The sequence below is a fragment of the Calonectris borealis genome, chromosome 3 (genome assembly GCF_964195595.1).
Source record: "Calonectris borealis chromosome 3, bCalBor7.hap1.2, whole genome shotgun sequence".
NCBI lineage: Eukaryota > Metazoa > Chordata > Aves > Procellariiformes > Procellariidae > Calonectris > Calonectris borealis.
In genome coordinates, this window is record NC_134314.1 from 69,009,415 (window position 1) to 69,025,061 (window position 15,647).

Here is a 15,647-nt window from a genome sequence, read left to right on the forward strand (position 1 = left end):
TATTGGATAAAGCAACCGTCCTTGCAAAGTGTCTTTGTGACAATTCTTGCATATTGCTTTCAATAAAGAAATGTTTCATTTTCTCCTGTGCTTTTCAATAGGTATAAAGCACCATTCATTGTCCTCTTCATCTGGCCTCTGAGGACTTGAACACTCTTGACTGCAGAGAAGACATGCATACCAACCTGCGCCCCCCGATCATTCACAAGCTCCACAGACCATCTGCCTTCGTATTGTATCCAAACAAATATTCCTCCATCTGCATCGCAGGTTGCTAATTTCTGGAATGGTTCGTTCCATCTCACCAGCACAACCTTAAAAGATTACAAACAAAAACCAGCATTACCAAAACTGCGTGTTGTGCTAATAACTATTTAACAAGAACCAGTTAAACAATATTGCAAAACAAACATCACTTAAATGTTTAAATCCTAAAGATGTACAAAACAGTGATTTTCAGCACAGCGTTAGGCGCCTCTGAAGAACAGCTGGAATCGTTTTGTCATGGCTGTCAGGAAATGCACAATCTCTCACTGTCAGGCCTTTTTGGAAGGCATTGCATGCTTTCAACAAAAACATACTGTATACTGGTACGTAGGATTTCATTACAGAAGCAGCAAACAGGAGGCCCTGTACAGACCATCCGACGCTCTTTCAAATTATTTCCTCTACTGTAATCTCAGACTGCCAGACTCTACGTCAAATCATCACCTCTTCCTGACTTTCAGTGAAGTTGCATGCACCGGTATCAGATTGAATTTGAATACTCATATCAATAGTGACATGAAAAAAAATTTGAGAGTCCCAAATTATTAAGAAATAGAAGTTTCACAGAAAAGTTGCTTTGCTACTGAGTGCAGAAGGAATACAAAGCAGTTTTAGGCTCTTCTCTCCGCATTAGAGCTATCTGGGCTTTTCTGGAGAATATAATCAAGTCTAAACCTAACAAATTGCTCTCTCATTTCTAATGAGTATCAATTTAACAAATGCAGTGTATCTTGAGACCTCAGTATAGAATTGAAAAAAGCATGTCATCCTAGTGCTTGAAGCAGAAATTAGCTGTAAAACCTTCTGTTAGTGACTTTTTCTTAAAAGCTTTTTTCTAAATTAGTTTTATTTCAAAAACACGCAGATATATACAGGATGCTTACATTCACACACAAGGAGATTCCCCCCATAGGGAATTCACAATAGAGATTCCCCCCTCTTCACAGAGACACAGCATGTGCAAACAAAGAACACATATATTAAATGGTTAAGCAGTCGGGTGTTACTTTAACTACTTAACGGGCATCCAGCTCTAATGATGCTTTGTCATAAATCTAAATAGATAATTAACCATTTCAAAGAGACAGAAAGAGAAGATTTTCCTGAAATATATTTTGCTCTTTACAGAGAGGGACCGATGCGCCTAAAGATTCCAGTCCTAAAATGAGCTCTGAGTAGACAGTCCCATCACGATTCACAACGAAATCAGCAGTCATTTTCAGAATGATAGGATATAAAAGATGCATATCTGAAACCTAAACTTGACAGCCGAAAAGAGGTGATCTTACACTTATTTAGCAAGCGCTACACTTATTCACAGAGTGTCAAGGCTCAAAACTTCAGAACGTGTACATCAGTGTGGCTCGCCAGGCTGAAGCATCAACCCTTAAACAATTAAACAGCTAAAAGAAAACTGTTTCTTTGTGCATACGTGAAGATTATGGGGAGATGCGAGTATGACAAACCACCTCTCCGTTGCTAGCAGAATCCCGTTTGAGATTTTGCAGAAAAACACTTGCTTCTGCTTGATTACAACCTTGCAGCTGCACTCCAAGTCACAAGTCCTGTCTCCGGTCGGGTGGATTGTATCATGCCACTAGATGGATTATATCACGCATTGCTTTTTTTTTTTTTTTGGAAGAGCAGTAAATAAAATATTCAAACATAGCAACACAAGCAGCTGTACTTTGGCAGAGGTCTCACTCTGTCCCTTCCATCTAAACAAGAAAAGCACAGATTTGTCAAAATTTTGTTTTCTCTTTGGTGTAACTCCCATGCACAGAGCCGTCGTTTCATCCACCCTGAGGCAAAACACAACGATGACATAACTGTACTTGCCAGTAATGCCTAACAGTATTATGGAAGAAGCGAAGAAAACCCCATATGTAACAGAAGGATAACACTGAAAAATCTTCATCTTTAAGAGTTGGGAGCTGCTAAGGCTAACAATGACTATTAATAGAGTAGAAGGTACTTATCACCACTGAAAATCAGACCTTTAATGCTTAGACACGGCCCATACTGGACATTTCATAGATCATACAGAATAAATTGCTAGAGAAAGTTTAGGAAGAAAAGAACTATTTCGTTCAAATATCATGTTTTTTAACTAACACCATCAAAGGTGCTATTATCTGTCTTAAAATTGCTGTGTTTTGTCTGGCAAAGATTTGAGATGAGCATATGATTTTATAGATTAGACATACTCGTTGACTTAATTATATGAATTATGGGCAAAATGACAACGGTTACCTTGATGTGGTTTGTCTCTTTCCTATTTTAAATAGGAATCTTGTTAAAACTTGAAGATAACTTTTGATTCAAATTCTGTACAACCTGTCTTTTCTTTGGATTTGATAAAACATCCAAGGGTGCATTTGAATGTAAACAAGATTAACTAGAACCTTCCCTCCCTCCATCCCAATTCGATACAAATTAGTAACTTCCAAAATAAACCTTTTGCTTTATAATCACAAATGAAAGTGAGACAATGATTTTATATGCCTTATGACAACATCCTCATAAGTTGCTTTGAGTATTTCCAATTTCATTTTATTTCATTTTTCGTAACACTGAAGCAAAGATAAAGAAAGGAGGAAGGACTGCCCTAACTATTAAGATGACTTTTGGCTTTTATGTTGCCTAAAATGTAAAGCATATGAAAACATGCCCCATTGATAGTGCACTTAAATAACGCATGAGCTTGAATTACCCCTCTGCAAAGAGGAATTTTATTGCTAACCCATAAACGCAAAGATATCATTACTTTCACTAACAGCTTCAACTCACAAGGGACCCATTTTTACTTCTGCCTTTATGGTTCTCTGCTTCCTACTTAGCACCTCACACAGGTACCGAAGGACTAAACTATTTTATCTTGTATTGAAAGAGCAAAAATGTTGGTGTGCCAAAGAAAGTTGTCTGTGGACCATTTGTGGTCCACACAGCCTTTGTGTATTGCCTAATTATTTTAGTTTGTTTGTTGTTTGTTTGTGTTTTTTTTAAATACTGTAAAAATCGAAAATTGTGTTTGTTCTACTCTAGAAAAAATTTGTATCACAGACATTAATCAGCTTCTGAACTCCCATCTTATAGAGGAAACGATCTCCCATGAATAAAACTTCAAGGAACTCCTGGCCTAATATATTAAGTACAATGTAAAGGCCAATAAATCGCCCCCAAACAGGATGCTTTCCATGAAGTTCAATGAGCTTTTGAATCAGGGTCTTATATTTTCTTTGAGCTCCTTTTTATACAATGCATAGTAGTGAAAAATTTGTTTCAAAAGTGGAACATTCAGCATCTTCAATAACTCTGTTTTAATTGTCAACATGGTTTTCAGGAATTTAATTAATCCTAAAAGTGCTAGAAACTCTCCCCAAGAACTGACTGCATACTATAATGCTGCAAACAAGCAGAATCAGCAAAAAATAAAACCTTTAAAAATTATTTTGATCACAAATTAAGGATCTGTGAGGGTTTGTTATCCTCAATGTTAAAAAACTTGTTTATGTATAAAATTAAAAGAGTAAATATTGTTAACTTATACTTGGGAGATGAACCCATGCATTCACTTCCAGTACTATGGACTAATCAAGAATGAAATAATTGATAACGTTTCTCAATTAAAAATGTTGTGCAAACATAAATTATAGTTTATGAACCTCAGTTACTTCCCCATACTTTTCATCTTCACAGATGCTCCACTTGGAAAAGGCCTTGTCTTGTGGCAAAGGAAACATCTGTATTATTCTAATTGAAAAAACAACAGACAATAATTTTTTTTTTTTTAAGATCACTTAATTATGTTTTAAAATTTCCATTTTCATTCATTCTAATGCTTTTTGGTCCACTGCAAATAACAAAACAAGTCCAACCAATCTCTGGCCCGGAAGATCATCAAGTTTCTTAGAAAGACACTGCCACAGGAAGACCATCATGCAGCTAGCAATGTTATTATTTATTAAAATCTTAGACAAGAAATTTTGAGTAGCTGCGATTTTTGGAGTAGCAAATATGTATAGTAAATGTGACCTCTTCCCAACAGAAGTTGGGTTTGGTGATTTAAATTCATTAGGTGCTATTGACACTTTTATTAATTTTTTTGCATTTTCTAACACAAGACCGCTAAAATCCAAAATATTCTGACAGCTTTTGTTATTCCTAATTTCATTACAGTTTTTGAAGGAGATGACTGAAAATATGATACCATTCAGTCTTCCAAGAGCAGAAGCCCTTAATCTAGAATACCATACAACAGTCATTACTGAAATCTTACCTCTGCAGTCCCTAAAACATACAGCACATAATTGCTATAAAGGCAAGGGACAAACATCTAGAAAAAATAAACGGCCAATTAGTTCCTAGAGTTCCTTACCAAATTTAGATAGATTTTATTACTGAAAGGAAACTACACTACACTGTAGTGAGTCACAGAGTGTTTTTTTTTTTATCACTGCTCCTCCATCCATTGTACTGGGGAGGAGGCATACGCCCTAAAGATCTAGGTCTTCTCGCATTCATTTTCACATACGCTATGGAGATCTGCTTGCAGATGGACTATGGCAGCAATAGGGAGTAGAGAATACTTGATGGCAAATATTTGATTACAGCACAATTTGCTACACCTGGAGAGCCACGTTCCTTTACCTGGCATGAGCATTTCTGAAACTACAAGTGAACTAGGCGTCTTTGCAGAGTGCACAGGCTGCGATGCATTATAACTCCATTGAGCATCTACAACACTAAACATTCTATGCAATTGCTGGCCTTTTCTTCCCCCTAACAAATCATACTGCATTTCTAATGCTATTGGAAGTGCTGATATGGATCCACCTTCCAAGCAGCGACGGCGAAAGACCTAACTGTTCCTAGGACAGAAACAGAAAAACTAAGGAAGGAGATCAGGCTGTTGCCTACAGTAGCAGAGTACAGGACTCAGTCTATCTGAATGCTTCTTCCAATCCTGTGCTTTTAGGACAGTACTTCAGTTTTTGAAGGAACATGTAAGGGTTGAAACAAAGCACTGGAAAAGGGGACTGGAAAACCTACCTAGGATTACTAAGCATCACCTATTTGCTGTATTAAGCAATCCTATTATGCAATCCCCTAATGAGTAGATTGACCTTCATTCATGGTTACAAGTATAGAGAAATACATATGTTGACTTGAAGTTAGTTAACTAAAGCAGATTTTTATAACAAAATTGTAATTTAAAAGTGACACGAGATGCCCAGAATAAGCAGTAGGGTTGCAGTTAACAAGAGCAGTATAGCTTCTCACTATACTGTGAGAAGCTCTTGCTTCTCACTATACTTTACCTATAACCAGTGCTTGGTTCTAAACAGTTCCGCGTATGTTTCGTTCAATGAAACGTAAAGTTTAACTATTTTTAGAATATTAGTATTTTTAAAACAAAGGCTATTCAAGTTTCTCTCTCCTAATTTCTCATGCTGCAAACAGATTGTTTGCAATTACTCTTACTTTCATCTTCACTTACGACTTTCATTTCTTGCCATGACAATGTCAAGATAATTCTCTCCATTCGAACTAATTCAATCACCCAAAGAGCATCATGTAAGTATTTTTCCTACTAATAACACCAGACAAAAAATCAGCAGACATGGTAGACAGCTAGTTTGCCTCTCCTGGGGTGGCACACCCATCTTCCTATCCTACTTGTCTTACATAGCATTCTCTAATGATACAGTCCCCATCTCTCCCACACCCGCGAAGCTTTGACTTTTTGGTTTCGAGAGACATTACACCTGGGTGGAAGTGCTTCATTTGCATATGGAGCTGTCAGTTTCCAAGGTATGATACCCATCAAGGAATTATTATTAAGAAGAAACTACTACTATTCATAACAAACATTGTGCTGCAGCTAAAGAACGGCAAATTTATAATAGTCAGTGTCTACATTTCTTGAGAAAAACTGCCAACTCGCAATAGGGACTGCACATTATACAGTAGGTAAAGGAACAGCAAACGAATTCTGGAGACAGAAAACACCATCCTAATTGTTTGTGTTTCTTCAGTCTAAATAATAAGAAAATGAACTCTCTTCCTGGAAGGACTGGAGTAGCCTCCAGGTATCTCAGGGATGGATGTCCTTAATAACCCTTACCCCTGCTGCGGGAGAAGCTGCGGCCACTGGCGAGGTGCACCGATGGAAGGGCAGCTGCTCACGGCCCCTGGGGGGTTCGGCTGCTGCCGCAGGCAGCGCTTTCCACTGCCACTCGTACACTAGAGGTCTGCCACTTTACCCCAGGATCCTACTTTTTCCTTGAAAAAAGTGATTACTCTGCCAGCAGCTATCATCTTGCTTTTTCTGCTCTTTGAAAAGGAGCTTCAATTTCTATATATACTATTTAAACAAATGTAACAACATTCTTGTGAGAGATTATATAAAAGCTACTAACTAAAAGGTTTTAAAAATACAAAAAAATCCATGCAAGGACCGAATTTGAATGGCTTTTTTTTTCGACTGGAAATCTGATTTCATGGTATAACATTATCAATAAGCTAAATGTGATATCTGTGTCAGCTGGGGACCTAACCTTGCGCTAACTGAAATCAGAGGTAAGGCTGGACCAGCAATAAGGTGCTGACCTTAACGGACCTGAAAGGTCCAGGTCCAACTCTGTACCGTCTTCTGACTACAGACTTCTCTGTGGCCTTCACATGAAAACCTACTCCAAAGCACCTACATCCCTAACTCAAACTCCTCAGGTAAGGGTCTAAAGGTAAGTACAATGTAGGGATACATTAGGCGCTCTGTGCCATTTTGTTCAATGTGCTTGCTCTCATTTTTTCCCCTTTCTCCTTGGCGCTTGTTTTCATAATGCTCAGAGCACGCACCAGGCTGACAAAGACTCAGATCACCTGCTCAGCTGCAGAAAGAGAAAGGCCAGGTAGGAGCAGTGCAGTTTAATAGCAATAACCCTCTGAGTAAGCACAGGGGAGGTAACCATTCACCCAGCGCTCACTCGCTCTCCCTGTGGGTGGCTGGTACCCTCTGCGAGTAATAGTGTGGTTGCTCACCCACGGGGGAGAGTGTGGATGCTCCCCAGCAAGTTTTGTCTATTTGCTTTGCAGATGAATGCCACGCGTGCCTGTTTTTAAAAGGTATCTTGGGGTTGGCATCCAAGCCACCACATATACCTATTTTTGAAAGGTATCATACGGTTGGCATCCAATCCCCAATGGAAAGCAGTCTGACCTTTAAAAGCTCTAGGGGATGATTTTGGCAAATAGGCAACTGCAAGAAAAACTTGTTTTGATAGCTACTTTGAGGAGGGAATGTACTTAGTATGAGTAAGATGTCGTCTTAAAAATACCTAGACTGTCAACATCACACTGAATACATTTAGGAGCCTTGATAGTAAACTGCCAAGACGAGGACTCAGAAAGGCTCTAAAGCTTTACAAATCTCCTTATATTCCTTAAGTCATGCACTTCATTTTAAGAAATACACCCCCAAAGCCTATTAATCCCAAGGATTTGCCAAGGATTTTACACGTTCACAGAACACAAAACATGCCATCTGATCACCCACCTTAGAGGAAAGCATCCCCAACATCCCTCACAGGTACCAAACAAGAAGTGTTATGCTCCTACAAATGAAGTGGTTCAGAGAGCCAGGTCCAAAGGAATTACTCTTTTCACTTTGGAATCACCACTTTTAATCGTGGCTTCAAAGAACTACAGTTATAGGGGACATAAAAAAAAAAACCGCAACAGAAATTAGCTGTATCAAAGTTATATCCAATAAATGTGTTTGGGCAGCTGAGGATCTTCGATGGGTCACTTGTCAGAACTGGAAGTTGCATGCGAGAAACAGAAATGACAGGTGATATAAACCTAATGTGGATGACGATGTTGGTATCTGGCTACCAGTTCTCATTTGACTAAGTTTCTTAGCTATTCCTCAAGGGCTATTAAAGAAAATAGTTGGGTATAATCTGAAGGAAAAGAATTAAGGCATGAAAAGAGTAAAGGCCTGAAGTCAATCACCCATACGCACGAGATACATGCACACTATGTTCTTGGAAGGGAAACGGGTGGAGGTCTGCTCATCTCCCATCTCACAGACAATGGAGTGACAGTGATAAGGAGTATGGTCTGCTTTTGACTCCCTCCCCTTCACAAGGATGCTCAAGTCCCAAAAGCTCTTTCACAGAAACGATACCTGTTTCCACAGAAAAATCTTTTTCAGGAAAATCTCACTTCCAGTGAGAGAAACTCCTTTACAGCATGTACATTACTACCACTGTCTCCTACCAATGGTCTTCCTGTCCTTAAGAATTCCTGCAAGATACTTCTGTTTAATTGCCCATATATACTCCCTAGAAGTGCAGAGGCAAGCCCAAATTCACTAAAAATAAATCAAAACTGAATGTTCATAAGGATGAGCAAAGGATAAAATAGCATTTTCATCGCCTTCCTTTATAAGAAGAAAGATTTTGCTTTGTTCTAGTTTCCGTACAGATAAAACCACCATAATAAAGAAAGGAGAGATGACTATTCTACCTGAAGATGAGAAAACATTTTGCCTTAACATAAAAGTACCCAGAGCAAAATAGTTCCCTCCCTAGCAAATCACTGATGAGCACCATTAGGAAAGGTTCATTGCTGTTAAAAATAAGACACATGCAATAACTGTGCAGAGCTGGCAGTTCCTTGGGTTCGAGCATCTACGGTCAAATATTTTCCCACAAGAAAAAAAGCACCAGATTTAAAATTCTCTGGTATTTAGCCTACATTAAATTAAAAGTACATAAGCCTAATGCTCATTTCACTAAGATCTGACAGAATTACATTACAGATGGTATAAATCAGGACCATTTTACAAACTCCACATTTACATTCACTTTTGGGCTGTGTATAAGAAGCTCAGTGTAAATGAACCTCAAGCTTTAAAAACAAGAGTAACACTCACTGACATCCACCTATGCATCACCAACTTCTACGAATTCAGAGACCACACACATCTTTGTTAGAAGTTCCACGGAGAGGGAGGAAAAACCAACACACCCCACATAAGACAGATTTAAAATTCTTTCTGTCTTTTTTCCCTGGCTAAAAATACAGAAAAATACTTGATGCAGAGACATAGACACCCTGTAGCACAGCCTATGGCTTCTATTCTGTCTCTTCTTTTTAAAAATATGCAATCAAGGACAAAATACTGTTTGGAACCATGTATTATATCCAAAATGATGGATCACCAAATAATTACAAAAAAAACCCAGAGGAGACAGGATAACAATAAAAATTACTGAAAACCATTCCTACTCAAAATGAAATAGCTCTGCTCTGCTTTCTCAACAGCAGCTACTTAGGAATTCCTACAGTATCTTTCTACTTCGTAAATGCTGTCTTGTTTGGGAAAACCCCCAGGCTAATGAATTGCTGGAAAAAGTCAGTGAAGTGACTATAACAGAGGCACTCTCCCTTACACTCGATCTTCCTAGTTTGGTGGTTAAAAATTCCTGACAAAGTGTTCATATAATACTGAAATATAATTTTATAGCTTTACATGTATATATGCATGCATGACAACATTATTCAAGAAAAAATATCACTTGCACTACTAGGAAACTTTAAAGGAAACTCATAAAAATGTAATATAAATGTTTTTTTATAGAACTGTGCTAGTTACCACAGAGAGAGGAGGCAACACAAGTTCTTCACCTTCTGGAGTCTATTCTGAGAAGTGTCAGAAAAATAATGGTGTCTCCTGACCACATACTGAGGATCTGCCCGTACCAAATATACCAAGTCTATTTATATCCGGTATACTAAGGTAAGAGATAATCTTTTGCTCATCAGATATTCAAACTCATACAGCATGGCATCTAAGTAACATTATTCCAGGTTTCTGAACATCATCATTAGCATTTTGGTAGAGATTTTCTAATCAGAAGCCGGCCAATGACTCTCTTGGTGATTTTACAGGGTAGACTATAACTTAGCTTGCACCTGCTTAGCTGAAATCACTGTACCAGTCCTCCAGACAAGCCTTATATGGGACCTGACTGCATAAGCTTTGTGCAAGCCTCCTCCACAGAGATGACCTTCACCCTTTAAGAACTGCAGTAAAAACTTGACTTTTGTCAGCAATGTGAACAGAAAAGACCTTAAAATTCAGAGGCACGTGTCCAAAAGTGTTGTCCAAACGTGATTATTTGTCTGACAGCTACGATACTTCAACCTTAATTATTTTTTTCAAACACAATGAAGTAAAAATAATCCAAACTTCAGTAAGGGCACAGATCAGCACTTCAAATCTATTAACATTTCCCAGGCGATAGTAGCTGTGCCCTAATCTAATTAAGGTGAGTTATAAGGTGGACTGGAGACAAATGGTATAGCTAGGCATTTCACTGCTGAAGTGGGACTACTTTACTATCCCAAATTCCCAAAGAAATACTCAACTATCGTTATCCTGATCATCAAGTCCAACCATAAGACCTTTGTGTGAGTTACATACAATTGTAGAACATTTCTGGCCATCTAAGGAATATCGGGGACCATAAATTTGTCACAGAAACTGAGAAAAAAAAGCATTTGTATAATCTTTATTGGACTGCCTGGACTGTCTTTGCGCGACCCACAGAGACCGTGCATCCCTAATCCTTTTGTGAGAATGATGGAATTCCACCACGTTACTTTGCAAAGGTAGGACACCTGCTTTAACTTCCACCATGAGGCCACCACCTGAACCCCCCCGCCTGTCGGCTGCCCCTAAGTGGGTTCGTTTATACGATGTTCAGCTAGTGGCACTTGGGGCAGCTATTGAGGTGATGGTATAATTGCCGAGATGGACATAGAAAAAAAAATGGAAAATGAAATAGTGTCTACTTCCAAGGCTAATGATGCCGGAGAGGAAGCGGGCAGTAAAACAGGGAATGCAGAAAAGGCAGCACAGCCACCTCTCAGGACAGAAAGGTACAAAAAGGAGAATCTAAATTAACAATAGAAATAACTAAAAATCACAATATTTACATGCAAAACATTCAGCTTAGCATATTACAATAAATAAGACAGTCATCTACGAAGAATTACTTTGTTAATATATATTACCCCCACAGAGGCTCTGATTCAGGCTTGAGACACACTGGCCCACCTGACCTGCAACTGATGTGATACAAACTTCTGACAATTTGAACAGAAGCTAAGGAAATGCCATATTCTGGGAAATGCCAAATAGCAGATTCTGAAAATGCCACCCTTGCTTTGGCTGGCCTGTAATTCTGCACAGACTGTATTCAGAGCAAACCCCTATAAGCAGTTTTATCTTCATTTCTTATGAAATAAAAACTGTACCATGATGCAGTTGGCCAAGTGACCAATAATTTTACTTGTTTGACTTTCCAGGGAGCTCAGGGGAGCTATAAATAAGGGGTTCAATCATTTACTCGGATAGAAGGATTGCAACAGGCAAAGTGGACAACCCTAGAAAGCACAAATCACTATTCCTTTTTATTGCTGTAGCATGAAGAAGCCTTAACCAGAAGAGACGCTCATGTTGTGGGAACTGCACAGTTTATGAACAAGGACAGTCCTTGAAGTTTTTAGCCTTGAAGATAAAGCAAAAAGCAGACTAGGGAAGCACTGCAGGGAAAGCTAGCTCTACAGAACTGTAAAATGACTGTATTCACTCAATGCACGCGAGAGGGCTGAACTATAGGTTGGGAATGTGATCCGTGGGCACCCTAATGGGATGTAAGGGTCACCGTGAGACTACCAGATCGTTGGCCATAAGGCTGATATGAAACACACATCTGACTATCTAGGACAATATTTGACCTCATCTAAAGCAAAGATTAACAAAGCTATTGATTACCTGTGGTGCGGAAAGCAGTTTTCAAGGAACTGAGCTAAAACTGACTTGCTTCTCAGAGACCAAAGAGCAAGGATATTCAATGTTTAACAATCCAGCCAGTGTATGAACCACAGACTAGAGATGAAAGTTGCTTGATCTGTATCCAAGAGCCCGAGCCAGCCAGCTTATAAGCACTGCATCACTGGAAAGTAATTTTTATAGTTTAGATAGTTTATCCTTCAGTTCACTCAAAAAAGAGAGATGAAAAGCAATAAGTAGTACACACATTTCTGTTCTTTTTTTCCCCAGTAAAACCCTTAAGAAAGTTTCACCAGGCAAAATAAGCAGATGTTTTCTATCCCAAGTCACTTGCTTGTCAATGAGCATCGGGAATATGACTGAGACAAAAAACTAGTCAAGGAATGAACTATATTTAGGCAAGCCCGTCTGTCTGTGCACTGCCTCTACGTTATCCAGATACCGTTTCCCTCTTTCCTGTCATATCAAAGTCTCAATGCAGCCAGCTCTCCTTTCAGGTTTTCAATAAAATGAGAACTAATCTGGCTAGGCACACGGCAAAGAAGCAGAGGCAGGTGGCTACCAAGTTTTTCCAAAAGTGAAAAATCTCTTAAGTTAAAAAGGAAACTTCTCTGCCATTTTATTTCAAAGCAAAGGTATTAGTATTTAAACAATGGTTTTGACTTGACAATTTCTACATCTCTGTCAAACACCCTTAAAGAGTGAGCGAGTTACCAACTTGAAAACAACTGTCTCAAACAGCGAGCTTACATGTGACCAGGTGCTACCCTGCCTAAGAGCCTGTCCATGTCTGTGCTACCAAGCTTTCTATACCAAGCCGCCACAGCTTTCCTCCCACCAAGCCTTCTTCCTACTCTTCAGGCTGGCACACTCTCCGTGTTTAAGTCTTCTATCTCTATGTATTAGGTATTTCCAGAGAAGGACTCTAGACTGCACACACAAGTAGCAGTGTAAATTAATTCTCCCTGCCCTCAATTCTGCATTTTCCTTACAAACACTGTTGTTTTTTTCTTTACTATTTGTTCATCTCCATCATTTATTATGATGCCTTTGTTTAAGGGGAAAAAAAGCCCCACACCTTTATATTAACCAAAAGAATTAAGCAGTAAGACAAGATTCTGCAAGAAATTGTGGAACAAACACCACTAAAGTATTTAAAACTGTAATTATAGAACATGGATTTAATAGGTATTGTTCAATAATCACTGCCATAAGGCAAGAGGTTGGCCACAAGCGCTACAGGCCGTGCTTTCTGACTGTCACGGTTCTATGAAGTTCCATTTCAAAAGCACAAAACACTGCCACTGGACATCCCCTTATCAAGCAGCAATGGCATTGCTTCAGACTGGGCTGAAGAAAATACTTGTCTTCATTCTATGCACAATTTTGGTTTCTTTTCTTTTTTTTCTTTACAGATTTTAAAGTAATGGCTTTTTAACATTCTTAAAAGAGTTTAAAAAGCAAGAAAAGTAATTGAAGTTCTTAGATATTAGATTAAAAGCAAGTAATAGAACAAAAAAAACGCATACTGGTGGAGTCATGCAAAGAGTCAGCAAGTACTGGAATGACATGAAAAACCAAGGAAGGTAAGACATTATTAAATGTTACTGTTAGTAATAGGATGATATTCAGGAAACTGTATTTTAGGTTAAATATCAAGTAAAGCTTCCAGCAATGAAAGAAATGGTTGAACAGTCTTCTAAAAGAAAGGGTGGAATCAAGCCAACCTTTGGAAACACTTCATACAAATTTTCACATAGCATTAGAAGGTATATTGAAGGGACTAACTTTTTTTTTTGTGTTAACCGACTACACGTGGTTATTGCAGTTCAGTGGTTCTGTTATTAAAACAGTATTTTCTTATTCATTAACTGAGATTTAAGAAAAATAATTCATTTTTATTAATAAATACAATAAATTATTTTCATTTTCTAATTTTTTTATAGAACAGTATCACTTCAAAGCTCACTTGAGAGCTGAAATGTTGCACATATATGGAATAAAGACGTATTATTTCCGTATGATAAGTATATGATAGAAAGAAAGATATAGTCCTATTCTATGCATGAGGGTGAAGGGGAATGATCTGTGTCTTTATAAAGTTATGATTAAATCACAATTTTTGTGTCTGTCTATAGGCTGGAGGCATAGGTGATGGCTGCCTAGATGGTCTGCCAGCTATTTTCATGTCTGCATGCAGATCTGCAAGCAATCAGTCATTCCAGTAAGTTTTGCTCTCTGTGTGCTCTTATCTCACTTTGAAATGTTAGTCTGCTAGCATTTTCAGAGAACAACATCTTCCTAAAGGACAACAAAAAGTGAAACAGTCTGGGAGTCATTCACTTTTTCAGAAACCTTTAGTAACAAAGCAGTGACATCACTAGCATGATGATCAAACAGCTCCATTTGGAAATTGTTCATATTACTAAGCAGCTAGTGATCTTGGGAGGGGGGGCTAATTGTATGAGGTGGTTCTGAGTGGATCATACCGTAATAGTCAGAATGTCTCCCTCCTTCGAAAAAAAGGGACATGGAGGGTTAGGGTGACAGGTCAAAAGCATGGAGTCAGAAATGGGACCCAAGATCCAACAAAGAGTGATTTTCACCAAAGTCAGTCCTCTATGCAGTTCCAAAGAGTACTTACTCTGTGGAGCACTCAAGGATACTACATGGACCATCAAGTACTGCAATGTTTAGACGCAGGAGTGAAGGAGCCCCGGTAAGCTGACTCGTGACCAAGCTCAGCTGGCCCAGGGCAGGAGATGAAGCTGAGCTGAGAAGGCTCCAGCTAAGCATCCCTGAACAGTGGAGCTCAGGGATCCCACAGCTGCAGCTCTCAGCCACCAGCTTCCTCCACCATTCCCTGTCCCAGAGCCTCAGCTGGAAGATGGACACGTGGCTCGTGGCAATCACTGCCTCCTCCTGCTCTGTACAGCCTGTACATCTGTACAGCCCACCAGCCAGAACCTCCATGTCGGCGCCAACCGCATCCTTGCAGTTATATCCCGTTTTGCTACCATTACTATATGGTAATTCCTTCGAAGTGTGTTTCTGTAGAAAATACCAGCAAAAACCTTGCTGTACCCTATCATGCCGGTGGCATCCGTGATGCCCACACCTGCCCACTGCTGTGTATGAGCCATGGCAGAGGCACCGTGCCCGGCCTGCAACCGTGCTCCCAACCCTCCTGACACTGCCTGCGTCATCGCATCTCAAACTCAGTCTCCGAAGAATGATTTTGCTCTTAACGCGCTGTTTGCCAAAGCTGACACCTTTGTCGAGGGCAATGAGCACGAGTTGGGGAGTCCTGGACAGTGTCCCTCGGCAGGGAGCGAGGGAGTGCAGAAGAGGCAGCTACCGAGCAACCCCCGGTGCCCAGCCTGACTGCCAGGCTCACATGATCTTGAAATATTAGATTTGGCAGTACTAAAAATAAAACCATGTGATGCAGACTCATGCGCTGTAGAGTCTGTTATGCAGTGAAACCACGATACTGAGATACTGTAACTAT

General features: G+C 39.3%; 1 protein-coding gene across 1 annotated transcript in view; it reads right to left on the reverse strand.

The window, feature by feature from the left end:
• Positions 1 to 15,647, reverse strand: part of TULP4 (TUB like protein 4) — a 131,046-nt gene that overhangs the window by 62,944 nt on the left and 52,455 nt on the right. The window contains exon 2 of the mRNA XM_075146043.1: positions 186 to 314. Coding sequence (XP_075002144.1) covers positions 186 to 314 — 129 coding nt within the window. The remainder of the gene's footprint in view (positions 1 to 185; positions 315 to 15,647) is intronic.